The sequence below is a fragment of the Channa argus genome, chromosome 1, assembly GCF_033026475.1.
Source record: "Channa argus isolate prfri chromosome 1, Channa argus male v1.0, whole genome shotgun sequence".
Taxonomy (NCBI): domain Eukaryota; kingdom Metazoa; phylum Chordata; class Actinopteri; order Anabantiformes; family Channidae; genus Channa; species Channa argus.
This window is the reverse complement of record NC_090197.1, coordinates 20,520,031-20,546,494: the sequence shown is the minus strand read 5'-3', so window position 1 is coordinate 20,546,494 and position 26,464 is coordinate 20,520,031. Positions and strand designations below refer to the sequence as shown.

The 26,464-nt window shown below is 39.3% G+C and overlaps 3 protein-coding genes across 6 annotated transcripts in view; all 3 read left to right on the top strand.

Annotated features, from left to right (window-relative positions):
* fhod3a (formin homology 2 domain containing 3a) overlaps window positions 1–18,346 on the top strand; it is a 48,073-nt gene extending 29,727 nt beyond the window's left edge. The window contains exons 9-30 of one of the 4 annotated variants that reach the window (XM_067505807.1): window positions 1–144; window positions 321–556; window positions 708–734; window positions 1,918–2,085; window positions 2,341–2,751; window positions 3,538–3,597; window positions 3,944–4,078; window positions 4,567–4,617; window positions 6,913–7,130; window positions 8,097–8,405; window positions 9,056–9,747; window positions 10,152–10,292; window positions 12,093–12,251; window positions 12,791–12,973; window positions 13,799–13,918; window positions 14,100–14,261; window positions 14,918–15,108; window positions 15,226–15,430; window positions 15,587–15,610; window positions 15,863–16,070; window positions 16,531–16,695; window positions 16,919–18,346. In XM_067505807.1, the coding sequence (XP_067361908.1) occupies window positions 1–144; window positions 321–556; window positions 708–734; window positions 1,918–2,085; window positions 2,341–2,751; window positions 3,538–3,597; window positions 3,944–4,078; window positions 4,567–4,617; window positions 6,913–7,130; window positions 8,097–8,405; window positions 9,056–9,747; window positions 10,152–10,292; window positions 12,093–12,251; window positions 12,791–12,973; window positions 13,799–13,918; window positions 14,100–14,261; window positions 14,918–15,108; window positions 15,226–15,430; window positions 15,587–15,610; window positions 15,863–16,070; window positions 16,531–16,695; window positions 16,919–17,001 (4,092 nt within the window). In that variant the 3' untranslated portion in view covers window positions 17,002–18,346. The remainder of the gene's footprint in view (window positions 145–320; window positions 557–707; window positions 735–1,917; window positions 2,086–2,340; window positions 2,752–3,537; window positions 3,598–3,943; window positions 4,079–4,566; window positions 4,618–6,912; window positions 7,131–8,096; window positions 8,406–9,055; window positions 9,748–10,151; window positions 10,293–12,092; window positions 12,252–12,790; window positions 12,974–13,798; window positions 13,919–14,099; window positions 14,262–14,917; window positions 15,109–15,225; window positions 15,431–15,586; window positions 15,611–15,862; window positions 16,071–16,530; window positions 16,696–16,918) is intronic. The other 3 variants (XM_067505815.1, XM_067505825.1, XM_067505835.1) reach the window with 3 other exon arrangements.
* Window positions 18,347–18,444: 98 nt separating this feature from the next.
* Window positions 18,445–19,964, top strand: LOC137128088 (glutathione S-transferase A-like). The gene is made up of 6 exons (XM_067505782.1): window positions 18,445–18,657; window positions 18,983–19,048; window positions 19,143–19,248; window positions 19,324–19,442; window positions 19,558–19,643; window positions 19,733–19,964. Exons 1-6 carry the CDS (start codon window positions 18,484–18,486, stop codon window positions 19,863–19,865), a joined length of 684 nt encoding a protein of 227 aa, XP_067361883.1. The 5' UTR covers window positions 18,445–18,483; the 3' UTR covers window positions 19,866–19,964.
* A 105-nt stretch (window positions 19,965–20,069) lies between these two features.
* On the top strand, window positions 20,070–24,642 carry LOC137128094 (glutathione S-transferase A-like). Its single transcript, XM_067505794.1, has 6 exons — window positions 20,070–20,307; window positions 22,665–22,730; window positions 22,858–22,963; window positions 23,586–23,704; window positions 23,787–23,875; window positions 23,978–24,642. Exons 1-6 carry the CDS (start codon window positions 20,140–20,142, stop codon window positions 24,108–24,110), a joined length of 681 nt encoding a protein of 226 aa, XP_067361895.1. The 5' UTR covers window positions 20,070–20,139; the 3' UTR covers window positions 24,111–24,642.
* Window positions 24,643–26,464: the final 1,822 nt, after the last annotated feature.

Here is a 26,464-nt window from a genome sequence, read left to right as displayed (position 1 = left end):
ACACTTGCAGCTCTGCCTGACCAGGATTCTTTCTATGATCTGGTGGATGTCCTAGAGGAACAGGGCATGGAAACAATATCCCAAAGACACTTGGGGCGGAAAGGCACTGATCTTGACTTGGTTGAACAGCTCAACTTGTATGAGGTGTGGGACAATCATAAACACATTTAGGAATCAAGCTCATTTTTGTCTGTTGAAGATTTCAGTTGCCCATGTCTCATGAATACAACTTAGTTTACAGTATTTATAGGACGCAGGCTTCACAATAAATTCCCTGTGGGAAGCATTTTTCACTCTCACTTAATCATGTGCTTCCCCAGATGACCCTACGAAATGAAGATGGTGATGATGACAGCCAGCCTCCACCAATGGGACGCCGGGACCGTCGACGAGCCAGCCTTGGGGGTGTGGACAAAAAGCGTGGTCTGGAGAGGAGGCGGAGCCGCAGGGCGTCTCTTGGCAGGTCCGGTCACGCCTCACCCTGCAGCCCTGCGTCCCCACAGAGAGCCGGCTACCAGCCTTTTAGTGGACAGAGAGCTGAGGACTTAAGCGAGAGGTGAGAACATGGATAGAGGAAAGAGGTTCAAAATTTAAAGTTTGATTTTAATATTGTCCTTAAAGAGCTGAGAAAAATGGGTTTTAGTTGTTGTTGTTTTACCTAAGCTTAAAAAAACAGTTCTGATATATAATGTTACTTTTTGCTACAGAGCACTGTCAGGTTTCCTTCCATCCATGTAAGTTTAAAGGTCACTCAAAACAAAAGGCCAGCTACTGACCACTGTGGCCTCCTTTTTACTACTGCTGCTCTTTACTACATGCTATAACATAATCACTGTGTGGTGAGTGTTTATTCTGTAATGATCCACTACTGCAGATTTTTGCTCGACTAAAAGAAATAAACTAGGTCTCAGCAGCCACGCAAGACATTAAGGTTTGCTTGTAATTGTAATAAAATCATATAAATTATTAAAGCACAGGCTTATTTTAGCACTGTGTGTATGCACAAAAAATGAGGAATTTGAAGCCAACAGTAGCTGTTCACTGCAGGTAAATCTCCCCCCCTTATATCCTCTTCTCCATTAGATTATTCACTCCCATAATGTGCCTCCTCATCTCATCCTCTTGCTGTATAACATGACCAAAGTGCAAAATGCTCCATGCCTCAGCTATGCTATGCTGTGCTGTGCTGTCAATAAGTGCAAAAACTAAGAGACTTGGGTTACTTGGAAAACAAATAAATGTATTTATCAACAATAATCTATTTTAATATAGTTTATTTAATGTGAAAGTGATGAGTGAGAGTTAATTATGTCAGAGACTATATCCTTCTTCATATTATGCATGCACACATGGAAAACCAAACAACTTTGAATGGGTCACACTCACGGCTCTGTACTTGTGGAAGAACACCTGGCAGCACACACTGACACAACAGCAGCTAGGCTCATCTGGTTTTCTGCCTGACAAAATAATTTGGTGGCACTAATCTCTTGTCAGTCAAGTCAGTTCCTTTGCCATAGTATATTCTTCTCTTACTGTGGGATTCCTTTTCTTCTTCCTTATCACATGCTCTCTTCAGCTGCATGTCAAACTATATAAGTGGAGGCTTGCAGTGTGTAATGAGAGACATTGACCCAACCTCACTGCATTTTTACATTTCCTCTTTGTCTCTTGTTTCTGTTACTTTATCATTATCTGATAGTCTTTGAGCATCATAAATGTTTGTTGTCTAGTACAACCACAGCCCTTATTTCTACTCTTCATATCCTTTTTAATTGAAAAGTGTGTTTTTCAATTTGCATGCAGTTCTTATCTATCATATAATTTCTCACTCAATCCTTCCTTTAATTGTTCAACTTATTCATTCTTTCATCCACCACCCCTGCCTCCATCCACCACCCCCTGCCTCTCTCTCAGAGAGGAGGAATGTGAGGGTGAGATGGAGGAGGAGGAGGAGGAGGAGGAAGAGGAGGAGGAGGAGGAAGAGGAGGAGGAGGTGAAGGAGGAGGAGGAGACTCCAGTAACTGAGTCTGATTCTGATGAGCAGGAGGAGGTTGATACAGTGTCTAATCAGACCACCTCCAGGTATTTTAGGACATAGTGATAAGATGTAAATTAAATATTTACATATTTAGGGCTTGATAAAATGTTTAAAGGTACAGAGGCGTTAAATGTCTTTTTTGTCACTGCTTTCTGGGTGGTCTTTCTCCTTGTGGCCTATGCACTTGGTAGTTGTTGGTATCAAGACAATACTTGGGGTAGACATGGCACTACTTTCATTTTCTCAGGTATTTTTTCATTTATTCCTCTCAATCAATTCTTCTGTTCCTGCCTGGCTAGGAATCTTCCATCCATCAGTCACAGAACAACCCTCCAGTCCATCACTATTACTTCCAGAAAGGAGACTATAAGAGAAGATGGGCAGAAGAATCAGACTGAACTACAGCCTTCACTCGCTGTCCACTCCCCCTCTACCCCCACCTCAACTCCTTCTTTATCCACCCCTCTTAGTCCCCCAGCTCAACCCTCCGTTTTGGCCACCCTGCTTGCCAGGAAGAAGTCTATTGTCACTGTCCCAGCTACCAATGAGATCAGCCCACCATTGCGTGGCAGCTCCCGTCCGTCCCCCGACCGGCTACCTTATCTTCCCCATTCACCTTTCCATCTCTTCTCCTACGACCTTGATGAGGAGCCGTCACCTTCTGTTCCTGCCCGACCCATTGAGGAGTCACCTAAAACAATTTCTCCCAGGTCAGAGGGATGGTAGAGCTCATGAGTTCACAGAGCATGGAAAGATTTTACTTCACTTTGATCTGGCACTTTTCCTTTTCAATTTCCACGCGTGTTTCTGGCTTTTATCGTAGCAACCACTTGGATCTCTTTGTCCAACTGTCATTTTTAATAACCTTTTCATTTATATCACTTCTTTGATTTCGCAGCTTCTCACCTTTAGTCTGTCGATCCTCTTTTCATTCCTTCACATCTAATTTTTAGTTGCACCACCAATTGAGAATCTTCCACACTTATTTACAGGCCTCACTTTGTTTCCTAGTTTGTTTCCTTTGTTTTGCCTCTTTTTTAGAACTGAAGTACACAAGTGCTGTAGTTTAAAGATGGCTGTCTGAACTCACCTGTATTGTTAAAATTCTAGTCTCTCCTTGCTTCTTAGCATGAATATTTTAGCAAAACTCTGCATTTTAAGCCTTTCTTTCTCATCCTATTCTATTGTATTTGTTTTTTTCTTCCTACACCTTATCCGTGAATTTTACATAGTATAGTGCATACAGAGTATGTGCATATAGTACAGACATCGTTGCAGTTCATTAATATTTTATTTGAGTTATTTATTTATTATACCAAATGAGACATGGTAACTTAAGTAAAGAAACACCTTTTGTGGAATAAATGGTCACAATTTCACAAACAATTTCTCACCACCAGTTTCTTACTGACCATTAAGTCAATATTGTGACAGGTAACTAGACAACTACGGAGGTCACTTACTGTCACATAATTTGTTACACTTTTCTTACTCAGAAATGGAAGTCTCATGTCCTACTCATCTCTCAGCAGTCCCTGTACACCCACTAGCCCAAGGTGAGAGAACTCTACACCAACATGTGCCTGCACACAAACATGAAAACATTCAGAAAATATACACCACTGTTCACATACAGACAAATATTCAAGCTTGTTTGCATAACGAAACATGCAAACACACGTGTGGCCATGGGGTATTCAAGATGATGACCTATGTCTTCCTTATATAGTACATGCAAGGGGTATCATCCAAATCTGCCTTGAATGGCAAAGTCACAAATAATAAAGAAGAGACATGTCTTATACAAATGTGAAATACAAACCTGAACAATGCTGGAGGATGACTGAATCACGCTTTGCATTGATGTATTCAAACATTTTACACTCTCACTGCTTTCTTCAGGCCTGCACTGGGAGGTCTTCTGTCTTCGTCTTACCGTCAACACCAGGAATCTTTGGCAGCCGAGCGAGAGCGTCGCCGTGTGGAGAGAGAGGAGAGACTACAGAGAATAGAGAGAGAGGAGAGAAACAAGCACAGGTGATATATATAGGCACTCTTTGTGAAATTGCCCTTTATCTTTGAACTGAGCCAGGATTGCTTCCAGTTATTCTGCTAAGCTGAGCCACTATGATATGGTATTAATTTTCTTATGTAATTCTACAAGAAAGTGCAAAAGTATATTTCTCAAAAAGTTAAACTAGTCCCTCAAAGGGATGTGACAGCTAGAAAATACTAAGTGACTCTACAGTGCAGAAGACATAATAGAATATGAATAATATATATATTTACCAGATAGTTTTAAAATGATTATTTATATAGATTATTGGAGGTAAAAAAGTATCAATAATTTGCTATATCTTTAATAAGACCCAAGGTTTCTGGTCTAGCATAGACACTGTATGAGAAAGGTTAAACCTGTACCTTGACTGCTTGTATGCATATAATTAAAACTGACAGGTCGCCAGAAGACCATACAGCAGTAGGTTGTGATTATTCTGTTTTAAATTTTTCTGTGTGTCTCACAGCCGTGATTATGTGGATAAAATGGAAGAGGCCAGGCTTGCGCGGGAGGAAAGGTGAGTGTGTGCACTAAATCAAAACAACACACATTCACAGAACAGCTGAACCCAGGGGAAATATGTTTGAGCATGTGGTTTGGGAAGCTCTGTACTAGTGTAATTGTTTTCAGGTTAAAAAGGTGCCCTTTGCTCCCAGTGAGTGGGGGATAGTGAACTCATTTTCTTTGCTCTGTCTGCCTGTTTTCTCCTCTCTTAAGGAGCTGTACCGTATTTTAACTGCTGCACTCTGCCAAGGGCATGATTGTTTTAGCTGCATGCTGGATTTGTCAAGCGTTTTCCCCTGAATGTACAAGCACACATTTTTTACTAAAGCACATGTACTTTTAAACTAACACAAAAAGAAGAATTTTCATGAGGCTAATAACATTAACTCAAGAGGCTATGTGAGGTCACGATTAAATGTTGGAGTGCAAACCTCATGCAGTCATTTTAGGTGATGGCATCTTTATAAAATAACTTAAGGCCTGTTCATCTCAGTATTTAATAGGCAGTTGAGATTCCTCATTTTCTCCTTCTCCAGTCTTTCTTTTCTTAACAGTCTTAACATAACTGCACTACAACATGATTTTTCCTGCAGGTTCAAACCTCTTTCACCCTGCATTTAAAGCACCATTGATCCAAAAATGCAAAATGTCAAAAAAAACTGAGTGGGGAAAAAAGCATAAGGAAATAAAGAGAAAGGGAGATAAGTATTTAACAACAACAGTTGAATTAAATAATCATGGGGCAGACAGAAAACCAGAGAGGGAGGTGAGCTGCTGAGTGAGCATGTGGGAGATGTATCCACAGGATAATGTTGATGTATTTATAGTGCAACTGTGTATCATGGTTCTCAGAAAAACAAGGGTTTTTACCCCAGGTCACCTCCTTCAGGGATCTGACAAGATACAGTAGTACAGTAACACCTGGACAGAAAGGACATGTATGAAATACAGTGATTTATTAAGTGATATAAAAAAATAACTGATGAATAGAGTACATACTGGGGTTAGACTGAAACATTACTCCTGAAGCCAGAGGCAAATATTTTTGTGTTTTTATCCTTTGAACAAAGTAGTTTCCTGTGGAACACTGGTTTAATTAGCAATGGTAAATGTAATTAATTTAATAAATCAGATAAGGTAAAAATAATTGGTAAAATAAAATGGTAAAATAATTATCACACCTTCTTTCTTTGTAAAGGATAGTACCACTAGCACTAACAAAAACTCTATTACTCCAAGAGTAATAGTTTTTCTATGCACAGTTTATAAAAAGTAAAAGTTCTCTTTTTTTATAGTTTTTGTATCATATTACAATATATGCAATAATATGTGGATATTACTTTCCTTTTTTAGTATTGTAGTAGTAGTTTCTTGTGCAGCTAATTTAAATGGTTTTAATATATTGTTTAGCAATGTAATCTAAGAAACTGAGTGTGGTAAACTATCACTCAGAAATTCTTTTCTGTGTACATTTAGCATATTGAAAGCTTTGACCCAAGTTTGAGCGCATAAAACACAGTTGGCTCAGTCACACTACATTCTTAATCGCTCACACACACACACACACACATATTAGTATTCAGTTTCTTCAGCCCTCTGAATTGGTCCGATGCTAATGAATTCTGAAGAGGCGTTCCACGCATTCATGGTACGGTGGGAAAGAGGGGTGATAGAGAAAAAAGAGAGCGAGAGAGATAAGTTGACTCAGTGCCCCCAATCTCTGTTGGTAGGTTGAATAGTAGAATTTTGTAGAGTGGGAAAATGGAGGAAATGAAAATGCCATGGGAGAAAAGCTGATCAAGGCACATCTTGAACACGTTTACTCTGATTCTAATGTTTGGCTTCTCTGCAGCAAAGGTAATATTAATTTCTCCCCATCTTTCCCAATCTCCTCTTTTGTGTTTCTGCTTTGCTCTGCATCCTCCTTGCTAACACTATCTCTTGTTCTCTAAACTCCCTGTGGTTGGATATTTGCATTGGTAATATCTGGAGAGAAAAGGGGAGCAACTGTTTCACAATGGGAAATGAGTTGATAATGCAGTAGATGTTTTGCAGACAATTGATGGAGTGAAGTAGAGGTGTGTGAAGTGGTGGCATGCCAATGTAGGAGGAGAAAATGAGGCGACGTTTAAAGCTAAACATTGTAGCGTTGTAACATGTTGTTAAGAGTTTGGGATTATTGACCAAAATTTGTAATTAGTTTAGGTCAATTTGGCAAAGGGTAACACTGAGACCAGCAGAAGACAGAAATGACATTGTCTCTGGCTCTGTTTTTTGCATCTTTTCTTCTGTGACCCCCCCACCCCAGGTATAAGAACGTAGAACGTCTGGCAGCAGAGGAGTATGAGAAAGAGCGCATTCGAGTTTCAAGGACTCGTCCTGACCTCAACCTAACCTTTGAACCCTCAGAGGGCTGGCCCTCATCGTCACGGAGCAGCACCCCATCCTCCTTCGCCTCCCGCGAGGATGCAGAAGCTGAGCTCGAAACTGAGACCTCCGCCACCCCCTACACACCCTCTGAGACTGGTAAGTGTACTGAGAATAGCAATGGAGTCACTGTTACATAATAACCTTTTACACACACAACTTTGGGTCCTTGTGTACGCTTGTTACTAAAGAGCTAAATATTGGTAAATGATAATATGTAAATTTCATATTCGTTTTGTAGATGCATCTTTTATGAATGATCACTGTTAGCACTAATATTATACGGATAAAATTACAAACACTAATGCTGAGTAGTTCAAACCAGTGATCCCCAAAGCAATCATTCTTAACCCTAAGTTGTTTGAGTTTGCAGCTCTACCATTCAAATTACTGGCAAGGAATGAGCAAAAAATGCGGAGGAGAGACAGACTGTGGAAAATAGCGAGGGAAAGAACACCAATAAGGGGGTAGATAGAAAAAACACAGAGAGAAGACATGGGGAAAAGAGTCACATGGGTTTTTGAAAGAGCATTTTGAAAATGTTTAAGAAAACAGTCTCGTTTTGAGTGCGTGCACAGCCATGAGCCGAGGTACTGTAGCTCAAACAGGCAAGTGTAAGAGACCTTACTGTGTTCTGTTATTCTAACACCACCTGCTTCACTGCATGAAGTTTACTGTTGAGTTATGTGTGTACCATGTACATGAGCCTATTTTGATATAAACAGGAACTTAATTCTTCATTTCCTGTCCATATCCTGGTGCTGCAATAACCCAGCTTTTTGTACCTGCCATATTGTTTACATTAATGCATGGTTAATGTGTTTCTTTTTTTTTAGGGCGTGCATGTGTATAAATATATGTTGATACAAGGGTGTTCCAAATACAGGCTTAAGAGAGGTGGCTTTAAAATTAAACAGAGCCATGTCTCATGTTTCAAATATATGTCACAGATCATATACCCTACCTTTCTGTGAATGTTTGTAGCTCCTGCAAAAGTCTACTCATTTAGACTGTCAAGAGTAAATCGGAACCTTAGTAATACTTAACACCAACATTTCCTGACAGGAGAGGCTGATGACTCCAGCACCAATGTAGAAACAGAGGAAAAAGAAGCAAAAACCACCACTGAAGAGGGAGAGGAACAGAAGGAAGAGGAGGAAGTGCGGGAGGACACAACAGCAGGAAAAGAAGACGTTGAGCAGTGTGAGCAGGAACTAGAGAAGGGGAGAGAGGGGGCAGAGGAGGACAGTGGCATCCTAAGTGATAAGGAACGACAGAATGAGGAAGTAAATGAGAAGGACAACTGCTCAGCTTCCAGCATCTCCTCCACCAGCAGCACTCTGGAGAGAGAGGAGAGGGGGGGCACTGAGAATGGTGAGTAGTTTTCACTGTGTCTTCTATTCATTTAATTCAGTTGTCGCTTTCATTAAACAAGGGAATGGGTCTCCTTTGACTCGTTGCAGTGTAAACATGCCTGGGAACAAATGTTTGCCCCCAAATTGAAAAGTTGTTTGCCTCACTGCATGGACTTTTTAAATGTAAGGTAGCATGGTGTCAGGGGTCAGCAACTAGCCACCACAGAAAGAATCTTAGTGAAAAGTAAAACGCAAAAGTTTGTGATTATATTGTGAACAAAACTAATAACTAAAATAATGTGCATAGTTTACATCTTGCTGACACCTAATCCTGGTCAATTTCAGTGTTGATACAGATCAAATGTATTATGTATCCAATATTTCAGTAGCAAAGTCTTTAGTTGGTGGTGTTTTTATTGTTATTATTAATGGTGTAAGAGATAGCATTTCAGATAATACGTTTTTACATACTTCTAAGGGCATGTAACACAATTATTTGCACAATTATTTGCTACTATAAAAAAAAGTGTTCAGAAATGATAAGAAGAATCTTAGGAAAATTATTCTTAATTTACATTAAAATATATTCTTCATAATACAGTAATATATGCTGTTTTAAGGCCACTTCTACAATGTTTTCCTTCTTAACTCTATCGCCCTCTTTCCCAGGTCTTAAGGAGGCAGAGGTGAATGAGCAGCACAGCAAACTCCTCAACAGCAAACTCTTCATGCTGGACATGCTGTACTCCCAGAACAAGAAGCCCAGCGATGAGGAAGAGGAAGGGAATGATGGAGAAAAGGAAAAAGAAAAAGGAGAGGCCAAGGACAAGGAAATCCAGGAGGAGGCTGGTAGGAAAGAGGATGATGCCCAGACGAGTGACAACAAGGCAGACATATTAGAGCACCGCGGCGGCATACGCCCAATTGCGGAACGATTTGGAGACTTGATCAAGGACATTAGTTCACCTCATCTGGATAGCCCAGCCAATGAGCCTCCTCCTCCTCCACCAAAAAAGGAATCAGATACAATCTGGGACCAGCTGTTGGCTAGCCCTCGAGAGCTGCGCATCAGGGACATCAATTTCACCGACCTAACAGAGGAAGATGACAAAGACATTTTGGATGCTGTTTTGATAGGATTATGTGGTGATCTCCCACCGCCGCCACCCCCTCCACCTTGCATCCCTCGCTTCCCCCCACCGCCACCAATGCTAGGCAGCTGCCCTCCACCTCCTCCCATGTTTGGAGTAATGAGGCCCCCCCCTCCTCCATTATTTAGTGCTCCAGTTCCAGTGCCTCCTCACCCACAACCACCTCTTTTCAACAAGAAGAAGAAGACAATCAGGCTCTTCTGGAGTGAGGTAGATGAAGTCCCAAACAACATTAACATGTATATCTTAGAGTTTTTAGGTAAATTTTAAAAAATGGCAACAGTGTTTTATTCATAAGCTGTCACACATGTTCAAATTTATTAAAACCATATGATGGTGGGGCATGCAAGCAGGCTTTGTATTTTGAGGTTTTGAGTCATTTTAATTTTGTATTTTGAACTATATTGTTTGGGCAAAAAATACAGTTTAAAAAGTTTTTAATTAGCGACTTAAGATTAAAGACATCTTAAGAATAATTTACACTATACATGTTGCTGTTCTTGCTGTTATTTGTGTTTTTTGGCTCTCATTTGGGTATTGTATGATAAGAACAGGGAGCTTTAACATGTCTCTATCTATTTTAACTATTCTACATTGTTTTTGTGTTTGATCAGGTTCGTCCAACAGACTCTCAGTACAGAGACTACAAGCGCAGTGGAGAATCATTCTGGTCCAAACTGGAATCAGTGAAGTTGGACACAGCTAAACTGGAACACCTGTTTGAGTCGAAGTCAAAAGAAATGCCAGTTACTAAGGTAAATCACTGACTGGTTAGGCTTTGGAAGGGGTGCCACACTGGCTAACAGCCACCCTATTGATGCTGTTGAATCTCATATTTTTGATTACGGGTTTATGTTAAAACTAACTCAAATACTGAAAAATGTTCTCTACAGTGAAATCTAATAGAAATGCAACAGGTCATTTTTGTTTGTTCATTGTCACCGGTAGCACAGAATTGACTTAGACATTAATGACTTGATTTTAAATAACTTTACCAACCTCTACCAACCACCATTTGGTGAAAATGTAATTTCATATCTGCAATAACTAGTTTTCCTGACCAACTATTTTACACTTTTTATAGTATGTGGTGAGATATTACAGTGTCCTTCATCTAATGGCTTGTAATGGCCTCAAGTGCTGGTGATGTACAGTAATAAATACACATAGGGTACACTGACATTATGTAAGCATTATGTAAGAAGGAGATAAACAAAACAGTTACAGGAAAGGTCCAACTAACTCCTCTCTCTCTCTCTCTCTCTCTCTCTCTCTCTCTCTCTCTTTGTGTGTGTGTGTGTGTGTGTGTGTGTGTGTGTGTGTGTATGTGTGGTTGTGTGTGTTTCCACAGCAGGTAGATGTCTTTACATACCCATAATATTCTAAAAAAGTAACAATCGACATTTATTTTGAAAATGTGTGTTTCCTGTAGTTCATGGGCGTGTTAAAAGGTGCTCTGTTAAAAGTTAATACAATTATGAAAAAGGCTTTAATTTTCAAAGTCTGTTTCTTGTATCACAGTATTGTCAAGTCATGCTACAACATGAACCGTTCATATTACAACCACTATGTAGAGCACAGTGTTACATTAACTTCCTCTAAGTGACCTGTAAGAAGAAATACTGACCTGGAGAGAAAATGGCCAAACAGATAAACGGTCTCCATGGGTGGAGCAGGAGTCACTATAACTAACACGGTTAATCAGTTAGAGATAGCGCTTGTTAAACCTTTATTATAATGTGTTTCTCTGTTTTTGTTGGGTATGTGTGTGTGTGTGTGTGTGTGTGTGTGTGTGTGTGTGTGTGTGTGTGTAGGTGTGTGTGTGTGTGTGTGTGTGTGTGTGTGTGTGTGTGTGTGTGCGTGTGCGTTTGCACATCTGTGTGTCTCCACTGTGTATCATGAGGGAGAAAAACTGTCAGGTAAAGTGTTTGGACACAGCTCTCTCACGGTAAAATGCTTTATATATTAGAAGATACTCCTTAAAATGAAGGCATGGTGGCGATTTTAAAACAGCCCCCCCTTTGTGATTTGAGGAGAGTTCCCAATGGCACTCTCTATGCTTCTGGCAACTTACAGAAAGAACCATAAGTCCTATATTTTAATGTATTTTAATTTGTTTCTGAAATATAAAAGTTGACCAAAGAAAAGAAGAAAAGGAGAAAAAGTTAATAAAAGTGGAAGCTGATAAGTTAGAGTGTGTGTGATGTCACCCACTCTAGCTGCACCAACATTCCGCAATACACACTAATGGAGAAGTTGAGCCGTCTTAAACTAAAACTGCGATGATCCAGATACAAAAAAGCTGATCAAAAGTTTTAAAGTGTTTACACTGTATTACACAGCTCTCCTTAGCCAATAGCTAGATCTGGTGTTAGACATCTTGTCTCATTTTGTATGATTAATTTGTTGTTTGCACATTGTCCTTTTATAAATAAACATAAACATAAAGCTATAGGCACATAAGGCAGACCATACTGAGACAGGGGACCAAGAGACAGGTTAAAGAAGGTAGAGGGAGAACCAGCAAAGATCCTGTTTGTATTTGTGTGTCCTAGAAAACAGCAGCAGATGGCAAGCGTCAGGAGATCATTGTTTTGGATTCCAAAAGGAGCAACGCTATTAACATTGGTCTGACTGTGCTGCCTCCTCCTCGCACTATCAAGACAGCCATCCTTAATTTTGACGAGTATGCACTTAACAAGGAGGGAATAGAGGTGAGTCATGCAGATGATGGTAAAAAGACAAAGTCATCCTTATCCATATCTCTTCTGCTCTATGGGACACCTTCAGTTGGGAATGAGAGTTCGCATCCCCTTATTTTTAAATGTAAAATATAGTAAAACAAATATTCTTTTTTCATCAACATTATATTTATCAGCTACTACAAATGTTTTTTCATCAAAAATGTCTCTTATATTGAATTTGAACAATAGGGGATGCAAAATGAACCCTAATCATAGTACCTAGTACAATTGTTCTAATCGTAATAGTAATCAGAAAAAGGTAAAGAAATGTATGCAGAGAAAGTTATAGTAAAATAATACAAATTAAATTGCTCCAAAAGTTTGTGTCCCCCTTTTTAAATTAATTAAATATGAACTTCAGTTAATTTCTAATTAAACTTTTACTAGCTAAAATTGTTTTATTCTAGTCTTTTTTTTTGACATTTCAAAATAAGTGGATGCTAACTGTAGCTTCTAAACTTATATCACATACTGCCTTCCACCTTCACCCCACTCTGTCGTTGCCTCAGAAAATCCTGACAATGATCCCCACAGAAGAGGAGAAGCAAAAGATTCAGGAGGCCCAGCTGGCCAACCCCGATGTTCCACTGGGCTCAGCAGAGCAGTTCCTCCTCACGCTGTCCTCCATCAGCGAGCTGTCTGCCAGGCTCCAGCTCTGGGCGTTCAAGATGGACTATGAGGCAACAGAAAAGGTCTGTTCATTAAGCAGTACTCCTAATTAATACAAATGTTAGAAGAAGTGGAGGTGGGCAGGGCAGGCTGCTATGAAATGCACATTTAATTTCATTTCGTACTTGGCAAGTGAATGTGGTTTTGGTAAAGCAGAAGCAGACATAGCTGAGTGTACTCTCCACCATGGAGATTTGAGTAAATGTGCCCAGCATGTGTACATTTGTGTTTTTGTGTATGTGTGTGTGTGTGTGTTATTTCCATATCTGTAAGCATCAACATCCCTTTAGTATAAACATCTGAAAAACATCAACGTAGTTACATCATAACATCATGACAAAATATGCACGCTTATTAGCAGCACCTCATCTCTTACTCCGTAAAGAATGCATCCAGGAGACACAGTTCAAAGTCAGAACCCAGAGAATGAAAAACACGCTGCCTCTCTGTTGTAGTCTCATAAATTTTATGGCTTTCTGCAGGATGCATTTGTCTTTGATCTTTTAATGAAATGCATGATTCCCGGCCGCACATTCGGAAGAGTGGCGTTCGCGATTTTGTAGAACTGTTTGGTTTTGGTAAGTTTAATTGAGGGCAACATACCATACCAGCACACAGAACCAAAGGCACATAAGAGAACCTGCTGCACTAAAACAAGGGTGTAGGTAATTTGAACCACATTTGCTGTAGCTACCTTTACACAGCCTCTCATGACCTCAGACGAGAGCAGATGATTTGTGGTGGAAGACAAGGTGCACCTGTTCACCTCTTACATAACTGTAGCCTAAAAGAACACATGTTTTTGGGCGTCTTAATTAACTCAGCTAATAACAAGTGTTCCCTCCCAGGAAGTGGCAGAGCCGCTCCAGGATCTGAAGGAAGGCATGGAGCAGCTGGAGAAGAACAAAACTCTACGCTACATCCTCTCCACGTTGCTCTCAATTGGAAATTTCCTCAATAGCACCAACGTGAGTCTACGATTTGTAGATGAGACATCATAATAGAAACCTTTTAATAGCACTCCTTCAGAAGTTTTTCTATTACTACTGGCTAAATCATGAATTTTATGTTTTTTGTATTGTTTTAGAAATAACTGTGTACAACTTGATATTTACTTTTGTAAATAACTGGTGTGTTCATGTGTTCCAGGCTAAAGGGTTTGAGCTGACGTACTTGGAGAAAGTTCCAGAGGTGAAGGACACAGTGCATAAGCAGTCTCTTTTGCATCACGTCTGCTCTGTGGTGGTGGAGAACTTTCCTCAGAGCACCGACCTCTACTCCGAGATTGGAGCCATCACACGATCTGCTAAGGTACGTTTCACAAACACTATGCCCGCATTTTCACCACCAAGCCCCTGGTACTTTTTTGCCCAGGAACTAAAATCCAAGATCCTTCCCTGCAATAAAAGTCCCTTTGAGGCGAGTGTAATTTAATATCCACAACAAGGACGTACCTGCTGCACAGTAGAGCAAGGTGTAAAACTATGGCCTCAGTACTAAATTTTGTTCTTTTTTTGAAATGCCGAACTAAGTTACTCAAAGGTTTTCTGGTCCCAGGATAATTCCTGCAGTTAAAAAATAGGCTTTTTACAAAAGTTTGTATACATAGATTTTAAAAAATCATCCAAATTTAAGTTTTTCTGTAGCCATAAAGATGAGAGTTACAGAAACTGCACTGAACTTCAAAATTGTGATCACTGTAAAACCAGGTAAATAAGGTCTTACAGCTGCTGTCGTTGAAACAACATTCTGCTAAATTTAGTACAAAGACAAGTCAAAGACATTAGTGGTCATTAGTATTGTTTTTATTGCTATCAGAAAAACAACTGGGGTTTAACAATATTATTTAATTCCATACAAATTCCTGTATGGTGTTTTGCAGTGGTGCTAAATATTGAGATGCAAAACACATTTTTTTAAAATACCTTTCTCCTACATTTTTCCTTATTGGTTTAACATTTCTTCAGGTGGATTTTGACCAGCTGCAGGAGAACCTGTGTCAGATGGAGCGTCGCTGTAAAGCTTCATGGGACCACCTGAAGGTGATCGCCAAGCATGAGATGAAACCCCAGCTGAAGCAGAAGATGTCTGACTTCCTTAAAGACTGTGCAGAGAGAATTATCATTCTCAAAATTGTTCACCGCAGGATCATCAACAGGTAGTTGAAAAAAACCCGTCGTCATGGAAATTTTACCATAACAGTCTTTCTGTTTATTGTAAAACAGTGATGATTCAGATTAAAGAGCCTCCTCTTTCTTATCACTCTCCGTCCAAGGTTCCATTCATTCCTGTTGTTCCTCGGTCATCCAGCCTACAATGTGAGGGAGATCAGTGTCCACAGGTTCAGTAAAATCATTAGCGAGTTTGCCCTTGAGTACCGAACCACCAGAGACCGCGTGCTGCAGCAGAAACAAAAAAGGGCAGACCACCGTGAGCGCAACAAGACCAGAGGAAAGATGATTGTGGACGTCACTGCTCCTGTAAGTTTCACATGGACAGAATTTCTTAAACAAAGACACACCCAGACTTTCAGCTCTCATTTTCTAATTCTTCTTTTCCGCATCTACTGCTGTTTTTTTAAATTTTTTTTGCTTTTTCTCCTTCTTGTTCTTTGACTTTCTCTCTTTCTCGTGTAGTCAGATGAAGAAGAGGAGAGTGAGGTATCAACATGTGCTCCCTGTCTGCATGTCTGTGTGTGCGCATGAAACCCCTTACTATAATTAGTGTTCTTCTAACTAATCATTTGAATGGATCAATCAATAAAATGCAGAACAATGATATGACTGCAGGGCTACAATGTTTACAGGTTGGATGTTCATCTTGTTGATTCAGGTTTGGTAGGTTTGAATCAAATCCGGAGAAAATACAAGTGCAGAATTCTTATTCTCTTTGATTCTGTTCCTCTCCTGCAGGGTGGCCGACATGTCTCCAGCAGCAACAACAGTGCTCCTTGTGGCAGCCAGGAGAGCGAGCAGGCTCAAGGCCTGGGCCATGCGGAGGACACTGCAGAACATGAGCACATGAAAGCAGTGCTGAGAACCAGCCCCAGTGGCTGTGACAAAGAGGGGAGTGGGGTTCCGGGACTTCGTACGCGGACAAGATCTCGGCCTGGACGTGGAGGTGAGGGTGACTGGATTCTCTTTACATGGTCACATCGAGAAGTCAGCAGTCAAGTGTTTCTTTGACATGCATACACAGATGAACCACAACATTGATACCTCCTGGTGATTTTAATATATAAATATGATGTTTTTAAAAAAATAAATTTAACTAATAAATGCTGGTGTATCATTATTGGTTAAGCACCTGTCAGCACATAAATGGATTAAAATCAGCTCTACCTTTACCAACAATCTTTAACTCTTATTTTTTATTAATTACTGTAAGTGTTTTTCCATAATAACCATAATCAGTATTGTTTAAAATACATTGTTTGCTTTTGGAGTACTTATTTACTTAAAGGAAAATGTAGATAATCTTCTTAGTACTTCAACCTATGTAATTTGAAGTAGTAGATTTGAAGTAGTACTAGTAGTGGAGATTTTTTTTAGGCCAATACTTGCACTGCTCATTTAAACAGGTCGCAGTATGCAGGCATGGACACCAGCTGTGGAGGATGCTAAGATCTGTGGAGACGATGCCGCAGACGAGATCATGGAGCGTATTGTAAGGTCGGCCACTCAGGGTCCGGGAAACAGATCTCAGCCCAGAGAGAGAAGGAGGTCCAGGGCCAACCGCAAGTCATGTATGAATTGAATTCTGAACATCTGTCCTACATCCACACTACATACTGTGAAAACTAAAGCACAGCACAGAGAGTGGGGCAGAACATTCAGATCTGTTTGAAATTTGAGCTTAAAGTTTGGTCTTGATTGCAACACTGTTTGTTATCTTTAACTATATCATACTTAAATAGGTAAGCCTGATTATTTTTGAACTGAAAAATCTCTTTGCTTCTCTTGTGACAGTGAGGCGGACTCTGAAGAATGGTCTGACCCCAGAAGAAGCACTTGCCTTAGGACTAGCTGATTCTCCAGATACACAAATGTGATAATCCAGCTCTCTCCTGTGTCCTCACTGTTATGGAAATACATAGCTGCCAGTTGTCTGCTTTTACCACACATACAAATCTGTATTCCACCACTCACATGCCCCTTTAAGTTTCTGCTAGCTGCTAATGTCTGATGTGTCTGAACAATAAAGGTGCAGCCTTGATATCGTTCTTAATGCTACATTAAGAAAGCATCTTTCACAAGAACTTGAAAGTGAACACAGAGAATCAGTTGATTAAGGACTGATTTCCTCATCTTTAGCAAGGGGAAAAGAGAGATTAAATTCAGTGATGCTGCCTCATTGAATTTAAACAAATTTTATTTATGGAAACATTTTAAGTGTTAAATTAGTCCAAAGGGATATTTTTTTCTGCAATTTATGCAGCTGTGACTTCACATGTTTTTTTAAGCTGTGAATTTTGGTTGTAAAGATTGACTGGCTGGAGAAGAAGTTGTTCTCAGTTACAGTTGGTAAGAATCCCCACAGATCACCACAAACAAAGAGGCTTACTAAAAATTATCCTTTAGGAAAATGCTAATGTTTGCTTCTGGAGGTGCACGTTTGACAAGTGACAAATGTAGTTGTGTTTAGTAGGAACATGAAAAGGTTATCAGTTTGATGTGTGCCTTTGTAAGGGACGTTGCGGTACCTTTGCGCCATCTCTTTCCATTGTTTTGTTAATCTCCTACTTTTCCAATGACTCATACGTGTCACATTCACAGGTGTAGTTAAATAGAGTGTTAACTGTAATTCACTTTTTTATTTTGTCAAAAATGTTCTCAGTATTTATTTGCAAAGCTTTGGACATCTTGCACCTTACTCAATATTAATTAATAGTATCATGCTGAAATGAATGACTGACTCAAAATGTTTTTATCTCAGAGGAACTGTTAATAAATTGTAAAAAGACAAAAAGGTAAGGACTTTTTAAATTTTTAATAATCTATTTTGAAGGACATGCAGAGAATTCTGCATAAAATTTGTAAATGCCCTTGTCAGCTGCCAGGTACTATATATGTATAATGTAGTACTACGTTGTTTTTGTTAAGTGTGGTTCATGTTACGTATCATTTTTGTAATTTTCTGTAGAAATTTGTATAATACTGAGCAAAAGAGGGAAAAGAGGTTATTTGGATATTTGCTTTGAACTTTGTGGTAACATACTTTTTAGACGTATGAACTTGAAAAGGTTGCGGAACAGTCTGAATAATTTAAAAGCAAAATCTGGGAATTTTCACTACATAATGATCATGTAGTGAGCTGAACATTGAGTATGATCACATACACTTTCACTTGAATTGCTGTGTATACACATTCTGCAATAATAAACTATTGAGTAAAAATGTGGATGTGTATGTCTTTACTGATTTCTCCTCCAAGGCATCGATCACGTGAGTCATTACCGAGCAACCTTTGGAATAATGAGGGCCCATAAAGTGCAATACTGCACCACACGGTTCACTGTTTAGTCATAGCTTCTATGTCCATGGCCAAATCGATAAGCCTGCTGTGGGGGGCTGGATCACCCCCCTGTTGGCGTGTTATGATCACTCTAGAAGAGAAGAAGCTCCAGGGATACAAACGCAAACTGCTTTCCTTTGGGAAAGGAGAGCACAAATCTCAGGAAGTCTTGGAAATCAACCCCAGGGGACAGGTAGGCTCACTGAGGATCATCTCAACCATGTTCATATTGTAGTCCAGCTAGTATTCTGTTGCCACAAAGCACAAAGTTGAACTATATTATAAAAACTGAATTCTGCAACTTCCTATGTATTTAAATTCTCTATGCTTTCTTGCACTTGCAGCTCTTACAACAGAAACACTATTTCTTATAACACTTTGCTTTAATGTTACTCCTTGACCTAGATTATTGCTTGCCTTGTACCTCACTTGTAAGTCGCTTTTGGCAAAAAGCACCTGCCAAATGACTGAATGCAAAAAATGTAAATGTAAACTATCGTGTCATTCCTTTCTGTCAGCTGCCCACTTTTAAACACGGAGAAAACATTGTGAATGAGTCCACTGCAGCATGTTTATACCTGGAGGTGAACAACATCATCTCACTAAGTCAGTGTGCAATACAGCATATTTAATATTGTACACTACATTGATATATTTCCACTTCTTTGCTTGTGATAGAGTCAGTTCAGGTCCCAGGGAAACAAGCTGATCCCTGACACTGCAGCAGAACAAGCAATGATGTACCAACGCATGATGGAGGGTCTCACCCTCACTGAAAAACTCAGTAAGACACACACAATAGCAGCAGATACTGAAGAGGAAACACACTCCACATGCTCACAGTGATGTCCTGTCTTAGATTCAGTCATCTACTATGAGTGGTTTGTCCCTGAAGATGAAAGACATGACACTGCAGTGAAGAGAAACAGGGAGGCTCTGAAAACTGAACTCAGACTTTGGGAGGGTTACCTGGAGAAGGTGGGGCACTGCATGAACAACACACACACACATACACACACACACACACACGCACGCACACACACTGTGACACTATAGTGACAGCAGCTTCCTTCCATTTACTGTTTGCATCCAGGTGGCTGCTGGCTCATACCTGGCTGGAGCCTTCTCATTGGCTGATGTTATTGTTTTTCCAAACATTGCTTATGCTCTTCGTTTTGGGTAGGTGACTGAGTTCAGTACTGACTAAAATAAGGAGCCCAGCCTGCTTTGTTTTGCCACGATATTATAACCCTGTGTCTCTTATTTAGGCTGTCTGTTGAACGTTACCCTAAACTGGCCAAATATTACCGCCTGCTGAAGGACAGACCCAGCATAAAAACCAGCTGGCCCCCACACTGGCTGCCCAGCCCACAGGGTTATGACACCCTGAAGAACCTCTGAGAAACACTAACATAATTTTATTTTATGTTTTTCCAATGTTAAAATTAATAAAACACTTTTTCGATATATACTAGAGTTCAATTTCAATTTTGAGTATGTTATTTATGGGAATTGTGTGGAGAAACCTTTGGATTGCATTTCCAGGCTCCCAGCCAGTAGGTGGCAGTGCCCGCATTGGATAAAGATTAAGAACAACATGAGCAGCGAACAATAAATCTCTGAAAAGCTGCGCAGTTATTTTTCAGTGGCGGAGACAGGCCCAGAAGCTAAAACCATGGCACAGGACATGACTCTATTTTGGGGCTCAGGATCTCCACCCTGCTGGAGGGTGATGATCGCTCTGGAGGAGAAGGAGCTGCAGGGCTACAATCAAAAACTGCTCTCCTTTGAGAAAATGGAGCACAAGTCCCAAGAAGTACTAGAAATAAATCCCAGGGGACAGGTAGGAGTTCCCCCCCACGCACACACACAACCAACTAGTGTTAGCAAAACACACGGATAGAGTCATTGACCTTACGTTTCTCTTGGGAAAGTCACATTGTGTTCATCAATCCCGAAATACGCGATGCTTCATTGTGGGATAACACACACACACACATACACTATATTGCTAAAAGTATTCGTTCATACATCCAAATGAATGAATTCAGGTGCACAAAGTAAGGTCCATAAAGATATGGATGAGTGAGTTTGGTGTGGAAGAACTTGACTGGCCTGCACAGAGTCTTGACCTCAACCCGATAGAACATCTTTGGACTGAATTAAAGCGAAGACTGCGAGCCAGGCCTTCTCGACCAACATCAGTGTCTGACTTTACAAATGCATGTTAGAATGGTCAAAAATTCCCATAAACACACTCCTAAATCTCGTGGAAAGCCTTCCCAGAAGAGTTGAAGCTGTTATAGCTGCAAAGGGTGGGCTGACGTCATAATAAACCCTATGGATTAAGAATGGGATGGCGCTAAAGTTCATATGGGTCTAAAGGCAGGTGAGCGAATACATTTGTGTATATATATATATATATATATATATATATATATATATATATATATAAAATATAATTTCTATTAGTGCCTTTCACGCAAACGCAACACAGAGGGCGGTAACAAGCAGTGGAATATGTATATGTATATATGTATAATAATAAAGAAAATCCACTTCAATCGTACAGTGAGGACTATGCAACTAAAAAGTTTCACTTCACAGTTTAACAGATTTGTGTTTATTTAATAGATTGAATTATGAAGATTGGCTTTTTTGAATCCATGTGTCATGCTGTGACAGGTAAAGCTTCACCAACCTGTGCACTAACCTCGAATAAAACATGATCCATACAACCATGGAGAAATACCTAACCACCATGTTTTGTTAAAAACATTTTTCCGGCTCAGGTCCCTGTGTGATACAGCACAGCACATTGTCTTAATGAGCTCCCAGTAGCATTAATACTAGATTAACGAAGAGCCAAACTCCTGTTTGATAATAGGACAAATAGCAGTTACCCGAGGTGGTAGAAGTACACAAACCCATAACTGAAGTAAAACTGAAAGAACTTGCCTAAAAAATTGAAATTAAACAGTTCAAATTCTTTGATTAAAGGAAGCATTCACTGATTTTGAACTCGCTTGTTTTGGTTCTAGTTTGAGTAGTGTATGTACATAAATGCCATTTCCCTCTGACTTCCCTACATTAAAATATCTCTCTACTTTGTAGCTAAAAAAACCTCCAGATGACATCACTTAGAGGAACCTTCAGTTCAGATTATGTTTTCTTGTTGCTCACACTATGGAGTTTTTAATCAACTACTCAAATACGTCTAAATTGTACTTACGGCTACAGTGAGTACCTTTTTAAAAAATATTTTTAGTTGAAATAAACTCTGTAACTTATCGAAAAACTTGCCATGAATATCTTTTCATGCTTTCCCTGCATATATGACTATTATAAGCGTATTTAAATCTGATTTTAATATTTAAATTAGTACTCTCACTTGACACTTTTGCAGATACTTTAAATAACAGATTGACTTCAACATGTCAACATGCCCAACATGTTTTGAATACGTTGTCCATTGAGGCTTTAACTATTGTCAACCAGTCTCTGTAAATAGGTGTTTTCCCTACAGCTCTAAAGACCTCACTTGTTAAACCTGTTATAAAATAAAGCAGGTCAGATTCATTCATATCCAATATCAATAGACCGTTTTCCAGTTTCATATTTTGAAGCAACATTTTTAGGGAAAGTAGTTTATACACAACGAGCAGGTTGCCTTAATAAAGCCAACAAGTTAGAGATGTTTCCATCAGGTTTGCAAACTCAAACGCAGAGAAAGCTTTAGTCAAAGTAGGTAATTCTTTTAGGTAATTCAGATTCTTTAAAATATACTGAGGGAACATGTTGGGATATGGAACAGTTTTTATCTGGTTCATCTTATATAATTATAGTTATTTATGGAAACTAGTGAAAACACATTCAAAACCTCTGAAATAACTTGTCAGCTTCTGTACTCTGTATGCTGCTTGTATGAAGCAGTGTGTGCTCTCTTTATCTGTTTTATCTATATTTTCATCATGTTTTTAATATTTAGTTTTGTCTTATTGCCTTCATTTAGGCTTTGTAATCATCTTCTCATTTCTTTCTTTCGATTGTCTCTGTGTGCATTATTATCACTGTTAATGTCCTTGTTTGATACCTTTTTATTTACTTTCAATCATCACCAACTGGAAACTTGCACTCTGAATTACATTAACCTGTACAAATAAACTTTGATTGATTGATATAATGTGTTTGATTTTCAAGCTTCCATCCTATAAACACGGAGACATCATTGTGAATGAATCCTATGCAGCCTGTTTTTACCTGGAGGTGAGCAAGTCAGTCCAAAATTATCAATTTAACAAAACCATTTACAGATATTTACTTAAAATTCAACTTGGTCTTTGTGTGTGTGTGTGACAAGTTTAAATGTGTGTCTTTTCTCTCGTGACGGCAGAGTCAATTTAAGTCTCGGGGGAACAAACTGATTCCAGACAGCCCAGCAGAACAAGCAGTAATGTACCAACGCATGTTTGAGGGACTCACCTTCTACGAAAAGCTCAGTAAGTCAAGTGAACTAAATCCTTTAAGTTGCCGAGTAGTCACAGTTGGACCCCCCCGAGCTGTAACACATCCTACTGTTAATCTGATGTCCTAGCTCAAACGTGGGTAAAGAATATTGTTTGCTGCTGTTTTAATTACATCAGCAGTCTGATCTGTTTGTTTTAGTCAGCAATGGTGCAGATTATGAAACAGCAAAGTATCCAAGCCATTATACCAAAGTGTGAGATAAAGGGTGAGACTAGTGATATTCTATATTTTTCTTATTGTCAACAAATCCCACCCCAAGACTGAAAACAATGATGCTTTTTGTAGCCAAACTCTTGTGTAACTCTTGTGGCCTTCTTGTGTTCCACAAACCCTCAGTCTGTTACCACACACTGGATGCTGTCCTGCTGTTATAAATACAAAAGAAGCAAGTGTGTATTAACCCCCTGCTGAAAATCGTCCCTAGGAAAAACTTCTGTTAACTCCTGTTTGATGAATTTTGGTGAAAACTGCAATTTCCTGCTGTTTTGGGACATAATGAACTTTATATAATAAAAAGTATGTAGTTGTGATTTCTTTATTATGGTGTATGTAGACCAAAATGAAAATGTCAAAACATGCATGGTTTTGTTTTAGATGCAGTTATCTATTATAACTGGTATGTACCTGAAGGAGAGAGGCATGACTCAGCTCTGAAGAGAAACAGGGAGGCTCTGGCTGCTGAACTTAAACTCTGGGAAGGTTACCTACAGAAGGTAACTTATGAACAGTACACACACAAAGACAGCATGTACTTACATATTCAAACATAATGTCTTTTCTCGTCTTTCTTTCAAGCTCGGCTTAGGCACGTACCTGGCAGGACCGTTCTTCTCATTGGCAGATGTGACTGTTTTTCCAACTATTGCCACAGTTTTTAGATTTGGGTGAGTGGGAGACAGCTGTCACGCTGTTCTGAAGTCACACTGGCCAATAGCTGTATTGCTTGACATTCCAGTTAAAATATTTTCCTGCTTCCTGTTCTGTAGGCTGTCTGCAGAACGCTATCCTAAACTGGCAGAGTATTATGCTCAGCTGAAAGAGCGGCCCAGCATCAAAGCCAGCTGGCCTCCTCATTGGCTGGAGAACCCTGAGGGCCAAGACGCACTCAAAGACATTTGATATTCCACCACACGTTAAAATCTGCCTGTAACATTTTCATTCGTTTTTTTCTAAGACTGCCTCTGCTTTAGTCAAATATCATATAACTTATTTTTAGGATACTAAAAGGGTAAGTATTAGGATAATAATTGTATTGTTAGAATGACAGAAATGTCGTTCTTTTTTCTCCCAGCTAACTTTTATTGTATTTTTCAGAAACAATAATTGCTTACAAGTTAAGTTTTAGTCAAACCCTTGTCTAAAACAGGCCATGCTGAAGTCCTCCCCTTATTGTTGGGGGTATTCTTGATCTGGCCAACTCATTAAGCAGGCAAATTATTCCTCTGTCAATTACCGCAGTCGCTACCTGTGGATGTCCGGGCCCTTTACTGTTTCTCATCAAGCCTGTGTCTTGTAGAGAGGAAGTTGCAGATAGCTGACACACTGTTACCTATGGTAAATCAGATTGCTAGGTTGAATATTTGTTGCAGATATCTGTAAATTAGTTGTTTCTAGTAAAAAAAAATAATAAAAAGATTTCATATATCAACAATCTCATTGTTTCTATTCCACAACTTGAATTTCATGTCTCCAAATGTCATGTCAATGTCAACATCTTCTTAGGACACTTGTGCCATTCATGTGTTTTGGTTTTCAATTGCAACTGGAAACTTTCACATATCTTAAAATACAATTTCTACTGGTAAGAATGTAATTGTGGATATGTTTAATTACTATTCTGACTAGCAAAAATACAATTTTGACTAGGAGAAAGGCAATTATGGAGATCTAAAATTTTATTACAGTTGTGGTTGATGAGGAGTGTTGTTCGATTTAATGTTAAATCTTCTTTGGCATACCTACGTGTAGTTGTATGATTTTGTTCCATTAATCTGGGTTATTTAATCTCATAATGGCTTGGAGTTATTTTTTCCAGTAGTGTACACTAGCTATGCTGCATTACTCTAATGCAGTTTGTGGTTTCAGCTTTGTGGGTTGCCTCATGCCATTTTCCAGCAAGACCCTCATGAAAACACAGGCGTGTCGAAACTTCAGTACAAGACCTAAATTTTAAAAAATCACATGACTATGCGGGTTTGTGTCAAACATTTTTTTCTACAGAGCCTGTGTGATAAAACTAAACTACAACCTGAATGTTGTGCATTTGTCAAACAGTTATTTAGTGTTTACTTATGTTGTGCTAGTCAAGTAAAATTAAATGTCAACAGAGACACAACCTACACAGGGATGGAGACAGATAAAGATGGAATGTTACTGGTGCTCTCACTCAAAGCTATGTGCTTCAGTTATATAGAAATGATCATGCAGTGTTTTAATATAGTTTATTCACTTGTCTTTTAAAGGCTGTTGCAGATCAAATTGAGAACTGCAAACTGTATTTTATAAAACACAAAACTGTTTATTCTCACGGTGTTTACTCACTTTAGTACTCAGGCATGTCTAGAACTTGAAGTCTTGAATTCAAAGACTGACTCAGAAAACAAGACACAAAGAAACTGTCAATTGTTTGTGGATGGATTCTCTGTGCATCCATCTGAAATGTAAGGATGTATTAGCTAGGTGCTGGCGGTTACATTATGTAGGGGTTTGACAGTTTAATTTTAATAAGCAACACAGTGGTGGATGGGTTAACGCTGCGGCCTCACAGCTAGAAGGTACCCTGTTCAAACCTACCTGCTGGCTGCGGCTTCTTTTGTGTAAAGTTTGCATGTTTGTGCGTGGTACTCCTGTTTCCATCCACAGTCCAAAAAAGGCCTGCATGGTAGTTTAATGGGTGACTCTAATGTTTTTCTGTCTGTGTATGTTTCTCTGTGTTCATCCTGAGATTGACTGGAGACCTGTTCAGTGTGTACAGTGCCCCTTGCCAAATATTAGCTGCGATAGGCTCCAGCACCCCCACGACACTAAATACGATAAGCGGTAACAGATAATAGATGGATGGATTGGAATGTGCCAGAATTGTTTTGCATGTTGTGCGAGAGGTGTATGAGAAGTGCTCACTCATGGTGAGTTTTCAGTAGTCAAAATGCAAGATGCAACACACACACACAACAGAAAAACAGCAAATCACTTCAGAAATGGTTTAAAAGGAAAAACAATAAACCAAATAATACTGATACAGATTTATAATCTTAGGATATAGTAGTATACATGAAACAACTGCAGCAAGATCCCAATAAACCATATTAAGACCAGTACAGTTTGGTCTCATTACATGGCAAATCTATGCAGACAACCCAAAAAAATGTGACATTAATTTTTCTTGCAACTGTATATTAGCCATGTTTTAGTAAAATCTTTGTCTAAAACAGGCCATGATAGAGAGTTCAACTTTTAATGTTTGCAGTGTTAAC